Source organism: Centruroides sculpturatus, unplaced genomic scaffold (genome assembly GCF_000671375.1).
Source record: "Centruroides sculpturatus isolate CEXI.00-Female unplaced genomic scaffold, Cexi_2.0 scaffold35, whole genome shotgun sequence".
NCBI lineage: Eukaryota > Metazoa > Arthropoda > Arachnida > Scorpiones > Buthidae > Centruroides > Centruroides sculpturatus.
In genome coordinates this window covers 572,920-596,274 of record NW_019384311.1, presented here as the reverse complement: position 1 = coordinate 596,274, position 23,355 = coordinate 572,920, and the positions used below count along the sequence as shown (strand labels likewise).

At 26.7% G+C, this 23,355-nt stretch overlaps 1 protein-coding gene across 1 annotated transcript in view; it reads left to right on the top strand.

Annotated features, from left to right (window-relative positions):
* LOC111621704 (atrial natriuretic peptide receptor 1-like) overlaps positions 1 to 23,355 on the top strand; it is a 195,087-nt gene that overhangs the window by 170,957 nt on the left and 775 nt on the right. The window contains exons 8-20 of the mRNA XM_023363930.1: positions 1,614 to 1,743; positions 1,966 to 2,040; positions 2,120 to 2,197; positions 2,268 to 2,372; positions 4,113 to 4,184; positions 4,269 to 4,434; positions 9,543 to 9,698; positions 12,185 to 12,353; positions 18,863 to 19,012; positions 19,093 to 19,216; positions 19,380 to 19,448; positions 21,840 to 22,014; positions 22,530 to 22,628. Coding sequence (XP_023219698.1) covers positions 1,614 to 1,743; positions 1,966 to 2,040; positions 2,120 to 2,197; positions 2,268 to 2,372; positions 4,113 to 4,184; positions 4,269 to 4,434; positions 9,543 to 9,698; positions 12,185 to 12,353; positions 18,863 to 19,012; positions 19,093 to 19,216; positions 19,380 to 19,448; positions 21,840 to 22,014; positions 22,530 to 22,628 — 1,568 coding nt within the window. The remainder of the gene's footprint in view (positions 1 to 1,613; positions 1,744 to 1,965; positions 2,041 to 2,119; positions 2,198 to 2,267; positions 2,373 to 4,112; positions 4,185 to 4,268; positions 4,435 to 9,542; positions 9,699 to 12,184; positions 12,354 to 18,862; positions 19,013 to 19,092; positions 19,217 to 19,379; positions 19,449 to 21,839; positions 22,015 to 22,529; positions 22,629 to 23,355) is intronic.

The window sequence follows — 23,355 nt, the reverse complement described above, 5'->3', positions numbered from 1 at the left end:
ATATATATATATATAGGAAAAAATATAGCTTATTACGTGAAAGTTTATTCTTACTTTAAAAAATTTAATGTAATCGTTTTCTACAATTATTTATTAATTTTTAATTTATTTATGATTATTGTTTTATTTTATATATAGGTACTGATACTGGTATCGATTATTGATCCATTTTAATTTGTTGTATTAATATACAAATTATGATTTAATTATATAAATATTAATTAAATTGTTAGGAACAATAATATATGTATATTAATAGAAAGTTTCGAATATTTCAATTCTTTGACACTTAACAAAATTTTTAAATATTAAACATTTATAAAGATGAATTATATTGTTATTCACAAGTTGTTTTGTTTGTTTTAAACATTTTCGGATTATATTTTATCTATTTTAATTAACAAAAATCAAAGATTGAAATAAAACACTTGTAATGTAGTGCTTTATCCCTACATAACATTGTCTGTGGTTGTGTGTGGGGTAAGTAATTGTGTTCAAGAAGCACTCCTGAAGGATATTATGTCCTTCTAAAACTGGACGTTATGAAACAGACAAATTGTTTATTGTAGTTTGATCATTTATTACTTAAGGGGAGAAGTAGGAGTATTCCGTCTCTAGCTTTAAAGATGGAATTCCACTTATTTCACCCCACGTGACTCAACATCACACCTGTATTCATATGGGTAGTTGAGTGATTCTATTTAACACAATGAACACGTCGTCATAAATTGTTATACTAGTTTATCAGAAGACGATTGGGGAAATGTTACAAAATGTGCAGTAGCATTAATTTATTTAAATTTAGAAAAAACAAGAGGAAACATAGATATTGGATTTAAATCAATAAGAGAACAATTTGTAGAATATCATCGATTGATTACAAACGAATTAGACGACGACAATGAAAGATTCCACGTGTAACATAAAAGACTTAACGTCCAAGTGTTCTGCTGCTCTCTCGCTACATAATTTTTGTTTTTCGGACACAATCTCAGACCCAGCACGGACAACATTATGTAGGAGTAAAGCATTACGCTGCACATTTACAAATATATAATGAAAAACTAATTGTTTTATACACAACTCACGGTATTCACTTTTACTTATAACTAAATCCCGTTGTCTTCTAAATTTACATTTCTTATTGTTGTAATAGAATAAAGAAAACATTGTAGTCGCTGTTACAAAGTATTCATAACGCATTTAGATTTATTAATAGCATTATATTGCATTATAAAAATTATAGTTTTACTTCTTACTGATTTGAATATTTAATTAATTTTTTATATTTAGTTTGTAATCGGGTATTTCTTATAAGCATTGTTTAATAATTAATATAGGTGTCACACGGTCCATTAATTTTATTTGTAGTGGTGAAAATATACTAATATATAGTATAATTAAATTAGTATATATTCCTGGCGTTACTGGACAAAACAATGACAAATATTAAACTTGAACAATATTAAAAATTTGATTATTTTAAGTCAAATTAACATCGTCATTTTTGGCAAAAAAAAATTAGTTTTTTACGGGATTTTCTAAAATTCCTAAGAATTATTATTATAAAAAATATCTGAATTATTTTTATCAGCTTAATTTATTTATTTCAGACATTTTAAACTTGAAGCGGATTTAGCATCAATGACATGGAAGATTAAATACGAAGATTTGACTGCTATTATTCCTTCAAATTGTAAACATTTAGGATCTAGAATTAGTCTAAATCGTGTCAGCATACCTGTAAGAAAACTATTTCATTCATTAAATTTCTTATTATTTTATATAATTTTTCATTTTTAAAACATTCATTTTACTCACCTGCTCTTTAGTGATTATGAAATTGTTCTATAGAAATTAATATTAATTCTTATTATTCTTTAAATATTTATTTGATTTATATTTATAAACTGCCACCGTGTTAAACAATATGAATATATAGAAATAAGATTTACGAATTTTCAGAGTACTTGTTCCACCGAAACGTTTCCAGTTGGAGATATTAGCAAACAAGTATTTATTAGAACGTGTTATTATAAGGTATAATATAATAAGTAAATAATATATTTTATTAAAAATATCGTATTCATTTAAGAATAATGTTTTTATTTTATTCAAGGGGACTGTTGTTGCCATCAAAGCAGTAAATAAAAACAAAATAGAATTTTCTCGGTCATTACTCTTGGAACTTAAGAGGGTACCGTTGATACTTTTATTTATTTTACTATATAAATTATATATTTTAATTTAATAAGTTTTTGTTTTAGATGAAAGATCTTCAGCATAATCATATTGTTAGATTTTTAGGCGCTTGTTTAGATCCTCCTCATTGTTGTCTAGTGACTGAATATTGTCCAAGAGGAAGTTTGCAGGTATATATAATTTTATGATTTTGTTACGAAAATAAATAATATAAATTGTATTATAAGCGTAACGTAAAATTATAAAAGTTCATTGAAACTGGCTCAAGTTATTAAATAAATAAAGCAATTGCTTAATTCAGATAACCGATAGTTTTTATTAAAGAAACGTTTTATGGGCAATCATTTTGCCATCCTCGGCTTACAATTCTTATTAACAAAGCAGTTTTTTAGCGAGAATAGTACATGAAAGTGTTGGCTCGAAGGCCGGATAGTCGAGACTATTAAGGCTATTATAATATAATCATCATACTAATAATACTAACATCTTGTTGTGGTTTGATATAAATTAGAATGGATGAACTTGGCGGTATGAAATATTTATGATAAATGAATTTGCAATATATTTCAAATATAATTTATTTTTCAAAAAATACGGGAATATTTTGCTGAATATTATTTTTTCATTTATTTGTATTATTATCTATTGAGTTTCTTTTATGATTCAATTAAATACGCTAAATTTAATTTATTTCTTTTTCTGAAATGTTTTTTTTTCTACTAATCGTTGAAAAAGTTCTAATGATAATTATATCTCTTTAATTCTGCGTTAATTGTATTTTCTGAAATAATTACAGATCCTGAGAGAGTTTTTGTTTAACGATTACACTATTTGGCTTGTTAAAGGTTAAATTAGCTCAAGATTAAAATTAAAATAATGACGTATTTTATCAGAATTTGATTTGGACGTTATCATTGATTAATTGTTAGAATATTTTAATTAATTATCGAATAAATTATATTTAAATTAACTAATTATATATACATTCAACTCGAAGACTAATTATTTTTTCACTTTGTGAGAATTTGATAATTAATATTATAGAAAATATACTTAAATTTGTTTTTGTTTTCTTCACGTGTCTAACATCTAAAGAGCAACAATGTTAGTTTCTTTTGTTCTTTAGTGAGTCCCTTTTGTTGTTATTAACGTAATAATAATAATAATGATATATATATATATATCATTATTATTGATATATATTTAAACAAATGAAATACTTAGAATGTTTTTTATTAATAAAAAGCAGTCTTAAAAAGTTTGTTTTCTGTTAGTAAAAGTCAAATTAAGTTAATTTTTCAGGGGTATTTATATTTTTTCAAGGGGATAGGAACCACTAATAGCTCCTGAGTCTTCTCCTAATCCGGAGAAAAATTTCCAGCTTTCCCCTCTGGACTGTACTGCGAACAGTCAATGTAAGAGTTTAAACAATAGAGTTGTATATTACAAATGGCACAATACAGAAAGTCCTAGGCCGAAAGTCTAGGACCTTCTGTATTGATTTAAATTAAGTTTTTGAATATTTCTTAAGCGTTAAAATAAAAAAAATAAAACTGTTTTTCGATATACGTAATAAAAATGGATTAAAATCACTGTCTAAATCAGATAACTAAGGTTTAAAAACATAAATATTGATAATTAAAATTAATACTACAATTGTCTCTAATTAAGTGATTTTATTATATAGCTGGTAATAAATTATTATTTTGGCTATAAAATTATTTATTATTTATAAATTCTAAAGGTAATATGCAAGAGAGACATGAATATACTTATTCTATTTTTTAACATGGATAAATATTATAGTGAAAAGCTATCTGATGTGGACAGTAATTATTAATTTCTTTTTTGATAAAATGACTAAATACATGCTTTTAAATTAAATTTATGATGTTTATAACTCTGTAAAGGATATTTTAGAAAACGATGAAATTAAACTTGATTGGATGTTTCGTTGTTCCTTGATGCATGATATCGTTAAGGTAAATTAAATGTAACATTTTATGCACATATTTTCAAATTTGAGAATATTTAACATATTATATTTACATAATTTTGAATTTCAGGGAATGGCTTATCTTCATAATAGTGAAATACGATCTCACGGAAATCTGAAATCTTCGAATTGTGTTGTGGACAGTAGATTTGTTTTAAAAATAACAGATTTCGGTCTTCACTTATTAAGAACTTACGATGAAAATGAAAATGAAGATTCGTATGCTCATTGGAGAAGTAATTATATTAAATTGTTTGAATTTTATTATTAAGAATGTACTTAGTATTTATGTGATTTTATTTAATCAATCGTCCCTTGAGATTCCAATTGTTCTATCTCTCAATTTTGTAAATACTGAATTGAGGCTTCTTTTGCTTAATATCGTGTACAACTGTTATAAAACCATACAATCAATGAGAAATTAGAGCTGATTTTTTTTCATATTTTCTATTGATTGTATGGATTTATAACAATTGTACACTATATTATAAAAGAGAATCTTCAGTTCATTATTTTCAAACTGGAAAAGAGAACAATTATATTATCAACAGACGAAATCTTGCTATAACTTATAAATTGTTCCTTATTTCTGATTGAACGATGCTCAAAAATATTGGTAGCATTATCTTGCATCGTTCAACTATAGTCAGTAAAATCAACACTGTAAACGTAAACCGCCAAAATATTCAAACCTATGATCACTTTCCAGTGATAACTAGCTCCAGTGATCCCCAGGGTTGAAGAACAGTGCATATGTCTTTCTTTTGTGGATTTTTCACAATTAGATATGAATAATTAAAATTGAAGATGTACAGCTTTGTCATCGGACATATATGGAGTGATTAAAAAAATTGAATCGTCAATAAAACAAGTAAAATTTAAGTTTGAAGTAGAAGTTTCAAGATACTGTAAGAAAACCTAACTCTTATTGCTATCAAACAAACTTATATAATATCCATCATCATCTCTATCTCATGTACTAAATTTGAAAAGTAAATTTTGAAAATTATTTATGAAAAAGTATTATATATATATATACTATGTTTTATTCCAGTTTTTTTTTCATTTTTATTCTAAAATTTCTGTTTATTAATGGGAGCTTAAGGGAGCTTAACTACAGAATATGAGACCAAAGAAATTCAGCGTAAATTCCTAGAGTATTTCAGATATGTTCCGAAAAATTCATGTTAGGAGATCTTACTACCAATTCTTCCTTTTCCATAAATATCCTCATTCTTGATAAGTTGACCATTATTCTCCATAAAAAGTTAATATTTAATAACATTGCTCAAGAGTTTAAAGACCTCAATTATGAGTAATAAACATAAGTTTTGTCTCGGGTCCAGGAGTTACGATTTCTGCACACAGTTCAAAGGGATAAGAAATTAGAAACAGAAAATTTCGGTCGGCTTTGAAGATTGCAGTATATCTTTTCAATATACTGTTCAACTTCAAAGACTTATTACAATAACTGATGAAATTCTGCAGAAAATTATCTATCTTTATGTTGTAGTCTGTGGGTGATCCTGTTTAGGCTTTCTTTTATACTATTCGGTGTTCTGCCGTTATTTTCACTTCTATGAAAACATGTTTCAAATGGATCCTCAAATTTCTTGACATAAGACTAATGCTATGGTTATTCTCTTCATTGAAACAGCTAAATGTGTTTGAGGTATTGTTAATGATTTTCATCGATAAAAAGTAATTATTTTGTGAGTTTTTGATAAAAGATAAATATCTTTTTTACTATTTTTAAATAATATATTGGGCTGCAATTTGAAAAAAGTTATAAAGCTATAAATACCCACTGTCATCCGTCCGTTTGTCTGTCATTCCTTAATCTCGAGAACGGTAGAGGAAAGTTTAAATCCTAGACCAGATATGGAAATCTTAAAGGCAGCAGGCCATATTGACTATATACGAACTTCCGATTTTCACCGGAAATTACATTATTTCAATTCAAAAATTTTCCCCTTAAAAGCTTTAAAAAATAAACAACTTAAAATTGAACATGGTACTGTACATAGTAATGACTCTGTAAGTGATTTATCTTAAATTATTAGCCTTTACAGTTTTAAGAAGTCAAAGATTATTGAAGATAGTATTCATTTTAATTAAAGCTATTATTGTCACAACGTAACTTCCACTTAAATAGAGAGAAAAATTACTTTAATGCCTATTCTTCATAATATTAAAAGAAAATATTTTTCTAATGAGGCGCTTCTTCAAGTAAATGAAATACTCAAATGTGTGAAACGAAATATGTAATGCTGTAATCAGTGGCATAACTACTGTTAAGGGCGTATAAACGTCGCTGAAGGGTCTATTACATAACGAAAACCCAGACCAGGCCTCAAGCACCGTTTCTAGGAACAGTATAAATATGAGAATTTTTTAAAATTAGGCCTATATAAGAAACATTAATATTTTTTTGTTTGTTCTGAATAGGAACGATTAATTTTAAATAAATTTATACCATTTTTACAGTTTATTTTATCCAATTATCCTTATCACTCCGCAACAATGCAATTTTCGATTAAGTGAAACTTGTATTAAAAATATTAATGGTCAAAAATCAATAAATGTATTACATCAAATTTCATTTCCAGAATTTGTGTATTTAGGGTTAAGATTAGTATTTATAAATAAATATTTAGTTAAACATTATGCAATACTTTTGTTTGTTAATTTGTTAGATCCCTCGGTGGTGATGTTTAAAATGAGCTACAATTTGTATATATTTGTTTAAACTGACATTTGTAAAATTTGAACACAATACGGAATTTTCAATGCAAATATACTGTTTTACCGTTTTCCTATCCACTCTTAATTCATGTATAGTAGTGCCCATAGAGCCCATTAACAGGACTGTAGATCGGGGGTTTCTTTTGCGTACATAAGACGTTATACGAATGTAAATTGAAGTACTGATTGACAACTGACTTCTGATCTATTGATACATAGCCGTGATTTAATTTTCTGGAGTAAGTAAAAATGTATTAATTGCTGCTCNTTGCAATTAAATTTTAGATTTAATTTTTCAAATATTTATTAAAATTTTATTTTTTCAACCATTAATTGCTTTTATTTTTTTAATTTTAGAAAAATTGGTTTATGAATTATTTTCTCAAATTATGTAAATTTCTGATTTATTCCCTTTGACAGATCGGATTAACCTATCTGATACTGTCTTACTGATTACTGTAAAAGTGTCAAAGATGATAATGTTTAATAGAATGTTTTTTGAAACATTCCAGAAATAATAATCTAGTTTTTATCTCAATTCTTTTTAAAATTTATTATATAAAAGTTTTAATTTATAAATCGGTTTTTAAAAGTTTTTTTATACTATAGCCTATATACAAGATTGTACAAAAGTCTAACCATTGTAAAAATTAATTTACTTACAAATTTTAGCAAAATCGTCTGAAAGATATCTTATTTTTCAATATGCCAATCAGTAGTTGAGTGGGTGAAACCATTGGTGTACTCATTATTTAGCTTTTTGGCAGAATTTAATTTTTTATCAACGTTTTCATGAGGCATTTACTGACTTTTTTTCCTGTTACTTTCGTTAATACTATACTAGTCGAGGATTCGCACTCGATCAATGGGTTGGTTTCGTGAAATTTTCCGTTTTCTTCTCGTGTTAGTATTTAAATAGGAGAAAGTTTCTCGCATGGCGTCCTCGTGGGAGACACCACCTCCCGTAGCAGATCGCCCTAATGTTTCTTTGCTTCATCCTGTTAATTAAATCCAATCCAGTGGTTGCAATGCTTTGACGTACTTTTACAAATTTATCGACTTTCTTGCAAAAATTGCTGATTTGCTTGCAATCAACACGGTTAATTGACTTTTGGATCATCCTGTATATATGTTTTGTATAAGCTCTGTCACGATTTATAAATAATTTCAATTTATTTAGGTATATTTACAATTCTAACCGAAAAATTCTACTTTATTGTTGAGTCGCAATATAAACAATTATACAATTTGAAGTTTGATCTTTCCTTGCGGGCACTAAGAATGCCTTTTTAAATCATGGCAATCGACGATTCGGCCATGCCTACTATGTGGCAGCCGAATGGTGAGGGACGAGGTCAAACATATCCCGGACGAATCGAATCCTTGAAAAATTCCCGAGGAATTGCTCGCCCGGATTCGATCTCAGATCCCCTAGAACGATAGGATGAAGTCTTAGGCTACGTTCAGACAAGTTCTTCTTACATTTTGTCTAGCAAATTAAATAAGGCATTATTTGCCTTAAATAACACTTTTTTTGATCAGCTAGATGTAACGTATTGAAACGTAACACGAGAAGGCCTGTCTGAACGCCTCCTCGCCATTCCGCCATTTATATTTTAATTTTTTTAAAAATTTCTGTTGAAATTATCCAAATATTTTTCATCTAATTTGTCATTTTACATCTTGTAGTAGACATAAATTAATTTTTTTTTACATTTATATAATGGTCGTCAATATATGATTTACACACTATACAATTTTTTTATTCGTGTACTTGAAGATAAGTGAGAAATTTTTCCCTTTAAATTAATTGGACTGCAATTTTCAAATTGGGGACCTATGCATTACCACTGTCGTTTGTCCCTTGTTAATTTCAAGCACGGAGTTAGATAGATAAAGTTCGAGAATAGACATGGAAATTTTAGGTGCCAGAGACCCGATTAACTACATACGATCTAGACAGGAAGCCAGGTAATTTGTTTTTAATTAAAAGATGATTAAAAATTACAACCCGGCATTGTGACCATGTCACAATAATAATCACTCGTTATGAGTAATTTTCTATTAAATAATATTAAAATTAGTTATGATCAGAGCATTTGTCACCAGGGTTAAACTTAAATACGGCGCCGTTCGGATAAGCCTTCATTAATCTGTTACAAATTTAAAAACCATTAAAAAAGTACTGTTTATTAATACAATACATTTTATATTTCAATATTACAAAAAAAGTTCCAAAATATAATTTAAAAAGTCGCATTTTTAACACATTAACAATTCATTTCTGGAAAATTTTGAAAAACAGTTCATAGAAATATATACAAGTCACGTAATAATATATTATAATTTTTTATGTATGAGACAGTTTTCTATTTCAATTTTGTAATTTTGGCGCCCTGGGCACGTGCATCGTCTGCCCCTATTTTTCCACGGCCCCGATTACGATTTATTAATGATATGCATGATATATTTTATTAATCGAAATAATTGGATATAAAATTAATGTAATTATAATTAAAACCAAAATTTTTTGATATAAAAACACTATTTATATTCTAAAAATAGTTTCAAATTCTTGGCATAAATATATTTAATTAAGGAAAGTTATGGACAGCACCAGAATTACTAAGAGCAATTAATGCAGCACCTGAAGGAACTCAGAAAGGAGACGTCTATTCGTTTGCAATTATTGCTTATGAAATTGTTGGGCGCCAAGGACCTTTCTATGTTGGAAGAATCGAATTAAGTCCAAAAGGTAAAAGTACTTCCGTTCACTTATTATAAGATTTACTTTGTTATTAGCAATATTTGTGCGGAATAAACTCAATTTTCTAGATATTAACAATGATTTTCTACAATTTTTCTTGTATAATGTAAATAGCTGAAACAAATCACAATTTATTTTTTCTATTATTAAACTTTTAAAATAAATAATCTAACTGATTTTATATGTTTAAAAATATAAAACTGTTTAAAACGAAAACCTTCCAAACCCGAAATAATATTCGAATACAGTGCGATTCCGGTTTACACAGGTTTTACTATATTGAGGCAATACTCTACTGGGCAGTATTTGAGAAAGTTTAATTTTTTCCAATTATATACTCTAAAATATTAAATTCTTGTATATTATAAAACTAAAATATAGTAAAATTTAAGTATTATTATGTAAATTATTATATATTTTTAATCTTATCTACTATAACTATATGATATAATAGATTAAGTTACACTTAATTATACAGAGTAAGCAGACTTTTTATTCTTTTACTCAAGACTAAAAATTTTAATTAAGTGAATTTCGTGCATTTTAAGGAGATTTTTAAAAGAATGTTGATTACACACGACTCAAAAAAATCAGTTAACCGAGTTCAGTTTTTAATATTATTTAATTAAATCCAGCTTGGAAGAGATACATATTATTATTCGTCATTAAGTAACTTCTGAAGAAGGATTGAATTATGAATAATAACAATGCCATTCTAGCCATTTAACCATTCTAGAAACAATAAAATATATCTTAGGTTAACTGATTTCTGGACCATCCTGTATTCGATAAGTTCGATAATCTGTTAGTATCGGATATATTTTTTGAATAGTATAATTTATTTAAAAAATAATAGATATTTAGGCATGAATAATTAATCAGAGACATTAATATCACTTAATATATATCAAATGAACCAACATCATATTTAAATTAATAAATTTTTAAACTAATTAGTGGTAAGGGCTATCTTCCAAATATACTTAGAAAGCTACATAAAGGAGTGTATATTGTATGACTTATATAAAGCTATTTTATGGAATTTAAACAACATTTTCACTTCAAAGTCAAAGAAAATGAGTGGAAAAACTTCTAAAATATTTGAAAGTATTTATACATTAGCCATTAAAGAAGTGAAATCGCATTTGTAAATTGATAAAAACAGTTAAAGAAATTTATATCATAGATTTCTTTGCATTTAATGCGTTTATTTAAAACGTATATGTATTTTTCTTTCAATGTCTGTAAAACAAATAATTATTTTCTAAAATTTACAAAAATTGGAGAGAGAGTAAAATTGAGTGCCTTCACATTTTATCATATTCTACGTCTCAGGAACATAGTCTTTCCCCAAGTAGACCATTATCTTCAGTCTCTCATTCTCCTCAATATGGAAAATTTATTATTAATATTTCTCTTCTAATTGTATCGTCTCTAGAGGAAAATTTTTAAAAATAGTTTTGCGTATTGAGGTGGATGACAGATTCTAGATCTCTCCGCGCAGAGACTTTGTTTCTAAGATACTGATATTAGCATCGAAGAAAAACAATTGGTTGGTTCAGAATAGAAGGAAAGAGAAGAAAAAGAAGAAAAGGACAGATTAAACTAAGAAGGAAGCATCGGGTCCGATCTGACCAGATATGGAGTAGAAACAACAACCGGTTTACAGTGTGGTTGGATTTTAAAAGTTTACAGTTTCTCATGCAAGAGAAGGCAAAGATTCCCGACAAGAGGAGGAAAAGCCTCTTCGTTCCTAACAAAAGAAGCAGCCAGACAATTGAAAACAGCAAGAAAATTATTCCCGAGATGTAGAAAAGGACAAAATGTGAAAACACTTTTAGCGTTTCTTCTATTATTGCAGACTTTAAGTTATATTGATTGTCCTGGAGTTTAGTGTCATTATTATTATTAATTACAAGTAATTAGCTACTGAAAGGATTTGTTGTTAAGTTAACCTTTAAAACAAACTTTATAATTCATATTGATGAAATTTAAGTTATGTAAATTCCGTTGTCAAAACCAGAAAGAATTAAAAATCTTATAAAAACAGTATTTTTTTTAGAGAGAGAATTTTAAAAAAATACGGCAAAATTTTTACATTAGATCTATCATATAACACGCATCTTGTATAATATCAATTGTTAAAATTAGACGTTATAGGCCAACAAGACATCAAATTTCCTTTAAAAAATTAAATGAAAAAAAAGAACTATTTTCTTTTTAATAATTGAAATTGCTTATTTTTTAATAATTATTTTTTGTATAATGTGGTCCAAAGGTCAGTTAATTCAGATATATTTTTATGGTTTAGCTCTTCTTTGAGAACTACTAAATTACCAGCATGATACTTTAAAAATAAATTTCGGTTAACAAACTTTTGGGCCATCCTGTATACGTAAATGTAACATGTTAATAGCAATTTATTTTTTTTTTTTTTAAATGGAAAATGTCAATTTATTTATAAAATTTTATAGAAATTGTCGAAAGAGTTCTTAGCGGTGTGAAACCAGCATTCAGACCATTTCTGGAAGAGGGTATTTGCGACGAAGAAGTAATGACGATGATTAAAAGATGTTGGGCTGAAGATCCTTTAGAGAGACCAGATTTTCACGCTCTTAAATCAATTATAAGGAGATTAAACAGGTAATATAAAATCAAATTTCGTATAGAAAGGACGTATATTTTCCTACATTTTAAATTATTATTATTAATGGTAAATCGTAATGATGATAATTAAATTTAAAAAAAAAATGGATACGATCTCATTTGCAATAAAATTAAATTATTAAATATATTACAATGGTAATAAATAAAATACTTTGAAAGTAAAATAATAAAAGATAAAGTTGAAAAATATTCAAAAATTTGATTTTAATAAGAATAATTTTTCATTTCTCATTCAATTCAAAGAAGAAAAACATGCAATTTTCAATAATCAATATTTCTCTACATCTATTTTCTTTCTAAATATAAAAAAAAAAAATTCAATATAAGGAAAGTATTGTGAAGTTATAATTTGTTCTAGAGCTATAATTCCCATTTCTTCACATATAATTCATCATCAAATGTATTTATTGTATTTGTGCAGTATGTAATATTTATCTAACATTGTTATTATTTGTGAAAAATTGCTTTCTTTTGACCATTAGAAAATATCGATGAAAGATTTATCATTAAATCTTTTTCTCAATTATATACTACGAAAAAGTTTCAAATAACATAACAAAAAAAAAATACTTTACAGATAATATTACATTTTTATATGAGAAATTTTAAAAATTAATTTCCTATTCTTTCTATAATTTAAGAACAATTCTTTATTTTCTTTCTTCTATAATTGGGCTGCAATTTTTAAACTGTAGACTTATAAGTTAGATTCCAACTGTCGTCTGTTTATCTGACCTTCTTTAATCTCGAAAACGTAGTTAGATGAAAATTGAGACAAGAATTAGGACCGGATTAACTATGTACGAACTTCCGTTGTGGACAGGAAGTCACGTAATCTTTTTAAGATTATTTTTAAAAATTGTATTTTGGCATTACGACGATGTCACAATAAATAATTGCTCGTTTTATTTAATAAGGTTCGCAAAATTCAATTTTGCATTTACTTTTACTTTTTTTTTTACAAATTTTCCTTTTAAATATTGATCAAATTACTTCTAAAAATAACTTATTGATTGCAAGATTCAAATAAACAATTTAATTTTTTTTTCCTTATTTATTACGTGTCCTGAAGATCTTTGAAACGTAAATTCTGTTATAACAAATGTTGCAATTACTCATGAACTTCTAAAGTTAATCTAAATTGAGGTTATTTTTATCGCATTATATAGCAAAGTGTATTTTTATTATTTGTAGCGATTTAAACAAATTCTTCTAAACAACTAGAATGAATATTGAATTTATAGAAAATGCAAAAAAAAAAATCACCGAAAATAACAAAAATTTACACAATAGACAAATTCTTAAATTCAAAGTCATAACGTCATTGTTTTTCTTAACAAATAAAGACAATACATCATCATCAGCCACATTTTATCCAGAACATAGGTTTGTCATCATTGCTTCATTTTTTTGTTTTTTTGGTCAATCTCATCAACTGTTTTCTTAGTTTTCTGTCGAGATCATCTTGTCATCTTCATCTTAATCTCCGTCTTTTTCTCTTCCATTCTCTGGCAGTCATTTCGTTAGTCTCTTTCTTTACCTTTTATTCATTATTTTTCCAACGTGTTCTTGCACATTTCTATTTGTTCTGTCTTATCGCTTTTTTTCTTATAAATTTCTTTAAAAATCTTTATTAAATTTACAATTTATCTGAATTAAAATTCAATTGTAAATTTATTTTATTAATAATATATTTTTTATAGTAGGGCTAAAGCTCCTTACTTCCACTGTTTATGCCTGTGTATCCACTAACATAACCAGTGAGATTCAGGGGCTGTATTTTTGTTTTACATTAAAAAACTGATAATAGTAATTAATATAGCTTATACATTAATGAAATATTATATTATTTACGTTCATTACTCTATATTTTATTGTTTCAAAGAGTAAGCAAGTAAATTTATACAGTTTCTCTTCTAATTGAACTGTTGAAGAGTAATTTGTAAGAGAATTGGAATAAATTAGTAATAATAGAAATTTAAATATATTTTAAAAATAAAAATTAAATAGTTTAAAGTAACGCTTAAAGATATTTAAGAGGATATATGAATTTTAATTTAATTTAATTTTAATATTTTACAAAAGCATAAAGTAACTTAATTACATTAATTTAAATTTGTAAAATAAGTTAAATGATAAATGTTGCAGAATTAAAAAGTTCGTTTAAATGAAAGAATCTTTATAAAATCATTTCGAAAAGATTGTAAAATTTTTAAATCTTTCATTTACATGAAAAGTGTGTTTCTAAGTCTTGGAGTTTGCAATCGATCGTTATTATACTTTCATTGGGATCATCAATGCATCATTCTTTGCTAATATCCGTTAAAATTCTGATTTTTCAAGATGATAATGGTTTCAGATAATGCTATTTACTTAGTTTTCAACTTCTTTCAAAATCTTTAGAGAGTTCATATATCATTTATATATAAAACAGACAATTAGACTTAACCAAGATTTCCTCAGAATTTCTGTTAATGTCAATAGAATCAGATAAAGAATAACAAAGACTTATCAATATCCTTTTCTTTATTTATATGTAGAGATAACTAATGAAAATCTATATTTTTTAAATATCTAACTAAACCAATAAGTAAATTTATTCGTTTGTTTTTAACATGGTGTGTACATTACAGAATTTTATTAAAATTCATACTGTTTTAATTCGTGAATATAACTCTTACGGAATCTTTTTGTGTGTTTTATTTTCGTATTATGTAAGAAAATTATTCAGTGTTACCTATTGTCTTATTTAAGAATAAACATTTTCTCTAAACATCATGAAACTTCTAGTTACTATTCAATTTTTCAAAGATTCTTTCAAAATTCTGTTAAACCTTCTGCAATTTGAAAAAATTTTAGACCTATAAATTGTCACGGTCGTCCGTCCGTCCGTTTTTCCTTAATCTTGATAAAAAGAACCAGATATGAAAACCTTAAGAGCAGGAGGTCCCGATTAATTATATACGAACGTCCGATACAAACCGAAAGTCATCTTATTTCAATGCAAACGTTTTCCCCTGAATGTTGTTAAATAGATGACCAGCACGACTCTATTGTTAAAAGAAAAGTATGATGTACAGGGGCAAGCCACTACTAATATGAGGTGGAGAGCATATATTTTAAGTTAAATAAATTAAATTTTCCAGCGCTTCTTTTTAGTAGATAAAAGCAATATCACCCCAAACGAAGGTATGATGGATGCAAGAAAGACGTCAGAATATCACCAGTTCCTTTTTAGAAATTATTTGTAATTTTAATTGGATATATATTTTGTGTTTTTTAAAAGGACTTTTTAAACTTCTGGCAACAAGTAGCCTAAAAGGTCAGTTGCCAAGAATGTGTATTGTCTGGAACACAGAAATAATAAATGGTGGTCCTTTTTGGGCAGACTGTCTTCAATTTTATTAAAAAATAATCTCCATCTGACGAAAATTTACAGATAAATTAAAAATATGATTAAAAATTGCAGCCTGGCATTGTGACCATGTCACAATAAATAATTTTTCGTTAGAAATTGTATTCCTACTCATATTTTAGGAGTGAAAAGGGCATCAAAGATATCACTGGTAGAGACTGAAAAGTATTAAAGGTTGCTGTTGATTCCGTACGATTATGAATGTGTGAATTAGACGATATTGATATTTGAGAACAATGTTTGTTTAAAAAAAATTTCGTTTTTGCATTTCAGATAACATAGTATAAATTATAAACTAAAGAAATTATAATTCTCCCTGTTATAAGAGTAAAATCGACTGATATATAATAGAAATTTGGGTTAAGTAGACAAAAATTTCTGAGTGTGAACTCGTAAGACATTTATATAATGTAAAGCACGTACCACACGATATTTGATTTGTGTAATGTCTATGAACCTATCTAGTACTGGATTTCAAGTATTGGATCAATACCAATTATCGACATGGTGGTTGTTAAGCATAGTATCCTAGGCATTACAGTTATGCTTAAAACAGCCTCTGCTATAATATTTAAGCAATCTTTTTAAATTGTATTTAGGAACTAGGAGCTCTAGCTTCGACTTAGGTAGGAAATTTTCCTATATGATAATGAGATGAAGTCATTTATTTACTGTTATATATAATTGCACTCTCCGTTAATAATTTTATTTATAAAATTAAAGTACTGTATTTGAATAGTGAAATTATATTAAAGCTATCTAATTTTTAATCATTTGATTATAGATTTTTAATTTTTACCATTTAATCGTGTTTTTGTATTATTTAAATTATATTTTTAATGTTTACAAAATATATATATTAATTTTACGAATCTAAAAGGTAGATGGAAAGAATACATTTATATATAAAAACAATTCTAACTATTCCAATACTTCTTAAATGATTATAATAATACCAATTTCTGAATGTTCCAGTTAGTAGACCCATTAACTTGCTGCTCTAAAAAGGCCATAGTTCGTGTCAAAGTNAATAGAAATTTGGGTTAAGTAGACAAAAATTTCTGAGTGTGAACTCGTAAGACATTTATATAATGTAAAGCACGTACCACACGATATTTGATTTGTGTAATGTCTATGAACCTATCTAGTACTGGATTTCAAGTATTGGATCAATACCAATTATCGACATGGTGGTTGTTAAGCATAGTATCCTAGGCATTACAGTTATGCTTAAAACAGCCTCTGCTATAATATTTAAGCAATCTTTTTAAATTGTATTTAGGAACTAGGAGCTCTAGCTTCGACTTAGGTAGGAAATTTTCCTATATGATAATGAGATGAAGTCATTTATTTACTGTTATATATAATTGCACTCTCCGTTAATAATTTTATTTATAAAATTAAAGTACTGTATTTGAATAGCGAAATTATATTAAAGCTATCTAATTTTTAATCATTTGATTATAGATTTTTAATTTTTACCATTTAATCGTGTTTTTGTATTATTTAAATTATATTTTTAATGTTTACAAAATATATATATTAATTTTACGAATCTAAAAGGTAGATGGAAAGAATACATTTATATATAAAAACAATTCTAACTATTCCAATACTTCTTAAATGATTATAATAATACCAATTTCTGAATGTTCCAGTTAGTAGACCCATTAACTTGCTGCTCTAAAAAGGCCATAGTTCGAGTCAAAGTCGAAACTTCGAAAATTTTCATGAATGGTTTCAGCTATGTTTGATCATTTTTCCTCTTCCTTTCTTTGTGGACCTGATTACATCAATGATGAAATTGTAAAATTAACATATTTTTAAAACTACTCTGCGAGTACAAAGATACCTTTATTCATTTTACTTTCCCGGCAACGTTTAAAACTACGTGTAGCACTATGTAATGCTATTTTATTTTTAATTACTATAAAATGTCAAAAAGCTTAATTTTGAGGGAAGGACGGGTTTTATAAAAAAAAAAAAAAATTGTAAATGCTAATAACAAGTAAAATCGTGATTAAGACCGATCCTGCTCGAGATACGACACACGACTCCCATTTATTTCCTCGCCCAGTCGACGTATAACCACAGCATCAATTCCCTAATACAAAAACCTCATTGCAAAATTTCAAAAATTTTCGACAAAAAACACAGAAGTTATTAAGCATCAAACAGGATGAACAAAATCGTTCCCTCCACACACATTAACATCCATACATACGGAAGAAACTTTCGCTGAGTCCAAAAATCTAAAAATTTGGGGTGGGGAATCATTTTTTGATCCTTTGCCATACTTTTCCTGTTTTACATAAGATAAGAGCCGGGAAAGTAAAATGAATAAAGATGTCTTATTATTCTCATATTAGTTTTTTCTAATCTTATTTATAGAATTCGTAATGAGGATGATAACGACCATCTTATAACGTTTTGTTTTGTAGAATCTAAAAAATTCACGACCCTTTTCTTTGTGGAGTGTTTTTTTTTCTTTCTTTCAGCAGACATGAGATATAAACACAAACATTGCTATACCTTATATATAATAAGAGATGAACTAATACTATTGAGTACAAAAGCAATAAGAAATCAAGAATTCCATTCGGGAATTTCTGTCGTCATAAATTACTCATGTATACAAAAAGTTAAACATATTTATCCCTTTGAGACATACCACAAACAAATAACAATCATCGAATTATTGATATAGAATAGTCTAAAGTTGAATTCTGTATATTTATTCTTAAAAAAGAGAAAAATTAATAAATTATTATTATTTATTTTTTAACAGAATTAATGAGAGTTATGTTGAACGTATGAAATTAAAATTTCGTGTTAAATTTAACAATAAGTTAATTATAAAAAGTAATACACAGGAAAAGGCTGGCCCAAAATTCACTTAACGCAGCGTATTTTAAACTGAATTTAACCGCCTTTAAAACATACATTTCGGTTAACTGATTTTTGGGACCTTTTTTTAAATAAAAAGAAATAACTTCAGGTGTTTCCTGAATATCGAAACTAATTATTCATTCGTGTAATTAAGTAAAAAAAAATGTTTGTTTAATTATAGAGAAAATGAACGTAGTAACATATTGGATAATTTACTTTCACGAATGGAACAATATGCAAATAATCTAGAAGCATTAGTGGAAGAAAGAACTTCAGATTATCTGGAAGAGAAAAGGAAAGCCGAAGATCTCTTGTATCAACTTTTGCCAAAGTATGTAAGAGAACTAACTTTGTTTCTTATTGAATGAATTTATGAAAATTTATATTATTAATCTCGTATATTCTCTATAGATCTGTGGCCAGTCAACTTATAAAAGGAGAATCAGTAACTGCCGAAGCATATGATAGTGTAACGATATATTTTAGTGATATTGTAGGATTTACAGCTTTATCAGCTCAAAGCACTCCAATGCAGGTATGATTTATTAATTGTCAACTATACAAAATTGCGGATGATGCGAAAAATAATCATTTTTAATCGTTTTTATAATCTATTAAAATTATTAAATAGAATAAAAATGAAAGCTATAAAGTAATAATTTTAAAGAAATTAATAAATAATTTGTAAATGGTTACAGGTAGTTGATTTTCTAAACGATCTCTACACGTGTTTCGATTCTATCATCGAGAGTTTTGATGTATACAAAGTAAGAAAATAATTTTTTTTTTTAATTTTATACAATTAAAATTATTATTTTCAATTTAAATATATTATTTAAAAATTAAGTTTTTCATTTTATGTTATTGTTGTATTTGTTTTATGTATATTTGTTAATTTGTTTCGGGGTTAGATAACAATTGTCCTTCTATTTACTTTTAAAAATAAATAAATAAAATTCGAATACGAAAATTTAATTTAATTTAAATCCTATAAAATTATTAAATATTTTCCTTTTCTAACGAGATATATAGTTTTATTTTTAAAATAAAATTTATCTTCCTCCACAAAATGAAAGTTTAATACGAAATTGTTTCAATTTATCTGTTAATAAATTGTGAAAATTTCGTACACTGTTCATAATTATTTTAATTTAAAGAAATACAAAATTCAGAAAGAAATAGTTTTTGAAAGTTTCAAAATTTTATTTTACGCATTATTAGAAATATATATTATAAAAATGTCAAAAAATATATTCGTTTATCCATCAATTTTTCCAAGTTTTTAAAGTTTTCTTTGGCTTTACTTTCGAAATTGAAATGGAAACTGAGAAAACTTTTATGCAAAGAAACAAATTCGCTAGTGATGACAATTTGATTGAAAAATGCAACATTTTATACTTTCCAGCGAATTTTTATCCTAAAAGTAATTTTAGATTCTTTATATTCCTTTCTATTTCAATAGTTTTTCTTGCTGTTGATTTATTTTACGTGCTGAAATTAATAAAAATTAATCATTTCTTTTATTTCTAGATCTTAAGTAATAAAAGTGTCATTATACTTTATCTTAAATGGTTTAGAATAAAATTATAATCTGATGCAATTTATTATCCTTTGTTTTTATTTATAAAGAGAAAAGTTTCATTTAAATGAGATTTTAGGACGCATTTCTATTTGATAGTCTTTCAGAATATCTTGTTTATAGTAATATATATAGGGCCTATATGTATTACTATAAAATAAATATATATATATATATACACACATATATCCCAATTAATTATTTTCTGAAATATATAGAGTTTAAAAAGTATTATATATATTGAAGCACATCTCTATGTGAAAAATGAAATTTACTTGAGGCAAAGACATATTTATGATAAGTCCTGTTTAACAAAAGTTTTTGAAATTTATATTTCCTGCTTCTCTGTTACGAAACTTAAATATTGTGCAGATAATTCTAAACTTATCTGCAGTAAGAAATAAAAAAAACTATGTAATTTTTGAGGGAAAAGTATTCAAGAAGTGTATTTAGATGCTGAAAAAAATCAAAAGTATAATTATGTAGACACACAAATAATTTCTTCTCTTATATTCAGAGATAGATAATAAATAGATTAAGAAGATTTGTGTGCTTACAATCGATAATAAATAGGCGTATTATTAATTGTTCTATTGCTAATATATTATTTGTCGACAAATAGAAAGCCTTTACAGAGAAAAACGAATCTATAAACAGCTGTCAACGAAAACAAAACTTGTATAGTGAATATAGTTATGTTTACTACTGCATAGTATGTTTGTAAGCACTAGCAGTAAAATAGAATGTAAGATAAAATATCGTAGATCCTTTTGAAATGTGGTGTTATCGGAGATCGATAAAAGTTTCTTCTATATAAACAAAATAACTAAATACGCAAGATTTTTAGGAATAAGGTCAGAAGAATATTCTTGTAAGTTAGTGCTTGAAATTATTCAAACTGATTTCTAAGGATTGATAAATGTTTATTCAAGAATTATAGAGTGGATAGTAGTAATATAGACATACAACAAAATGTAGATACTGAAAAATTACTAAAATTTGGCCCTCTTGGAACCAGCAAGAGCGTAGTAAATTAGTAGTAGAAATAGAGATAAAGATGATTTAGTAGACTGAAAGTAATCGTACTTTATGATTAGATTAGAATTTTTTATATTATTGAAATAGAATTCGCTTCTTTAAATGTGAAATTAGCGAGATAAAGTTCTGTCATTTAATTAATCTTTAATATTAATAAATATAAAAATAATTAGTTTCATTATTTAATGATGAATTACTTCAGAATATATGTCTTTGTTTAGTATTCACCGTGTTTGTATCTTTAGTAATTTATTAAACATTTTGTGTCGTATGCCTCTTTTATAGTTGTTTTATTGATTACTGGGTTAAAAGTGCAACTTGGGATTACCGGGACTTAATTAGCGTTAATTTGTTGTTAAGTCATGTTAATACCTGCTTCAGAAAATGCCATGTGTTATGAAAGTTTCGAAACTTTCTAATTTAATTAATTAACATTAACATCAGGGTGATATAAAATAATTTTTTAAAGAAATTTTATGTACGATTTTAATATAATTAATTTGATTTAATAAATTACAAATATGTACGGAATTTATTTCAGGTCGAAACAATAGGGGATGCGTATATGGTTGTTTCCGGTTTGCCTGTAAAAAATGGACTCCTTCATGCTAGAGAAATTGCCAAAATGTCATTAGCGTTATTAAATGCTGTAAAAACGTTTAGTATACGACATAAACCACAAGAACAATTAAAATTAAGAAGTGGTATACATAGTGGTAAGTATTTTCTTTTATCAAATACAATGTTTGGAAGATCAAACTAATCTTTAAAAATTGTTTTATAATAATGGCCGAAATTCAGTTAATTGAGATATGTTTTAAGAACTTTACTCGTGATTTTATGAATCATAAATTATAATATGCAGATGTTCTAAACAGATTTTTGGATATCAGTAATATTCAAAAATTTCTGCAACAAGATTCTGAGGATGTCGAATCCTCAGAACTTTGTTGCAGAAGAATCACAACAAGGTTCTGAGGATTCGCCATCCTCAGAACCTTTTTTGTGACTCTTCTGCACGTGTGAAAGCCAAATTGAAATCAATTCCTACAGATTTATAATATAGTTTCTTTTTCTTAAAGTAAAAATTATCTTATAAAACATATTGCAATATATATAGATCATTTGGTAATTTGAAGATACAGAAGTTTAAAAGATTATACTTAAATAATTTTGAACGGAATTTCGAAAATAAATTGTTTATAATGACATTTTATTTAATTTTTATTAGGACCTTGTGCTGCAGGTGTCGTGGGTCTGAAAATGCCTAGATATTGCTTATTTGGAGATACTGTTAATACTGCTTCTAGAATGGAATCGACCGGGTTACGTATGTTAATTTACACAACTTTTTATTTAAATTTTGCTATAATTTTTAACATCAATTGTTGCTATATTTTTGTCTTCAATTCGTGTTTTATTTTTAAAATATGCCTCTAGTATAAAATGTTTACAATTTAATATAGACTATGTTCATACATTTCAAAATATTTAAGGTTTATTATTGAGACGGAGCCTCTTCTATGAGGCTTACAGAATTGTTTTCGTTCTTGAAATCTGTTCGCTCGATTTTGATTAAACTTTTGGATTCGTCGTCTCAAATAATAGAAAATGGAAAAAAGTGTAATGAAGGTCCATTTAAATAGAGTGAAAATAAAGATTTATGGGTTTTTCGATATACAGAGAGGTTAAACTGACAATGCCCGTGCTCTCATGCGACTGAGCCTGTCTAATGGAATTTAGGCCTTAGGGGTCAAAAATAAAAATAGCATAGCGTGCGCCTACGGGAAAATAGGCGCAAAAAAAACGAACAAAACACAAAAACAAAGCAATTGACGAGGATTGTTTTGTTCTTGGATCGCCTCTTCTGTGCAGGGATCACTTCTTTCCTGCTCCACCTCAACTCTAGTTAAAACTCTAGTCTTTGAATCTTTACGCTGTTATTTTTCTTTTATTTATGTACATAAAATTGTATCATTAGGCAGAAATATATTTTAAATAATGTGTGTGTAACCTAGTTATATACATAACTATCTTGCCACTGGTTATCGTATAAA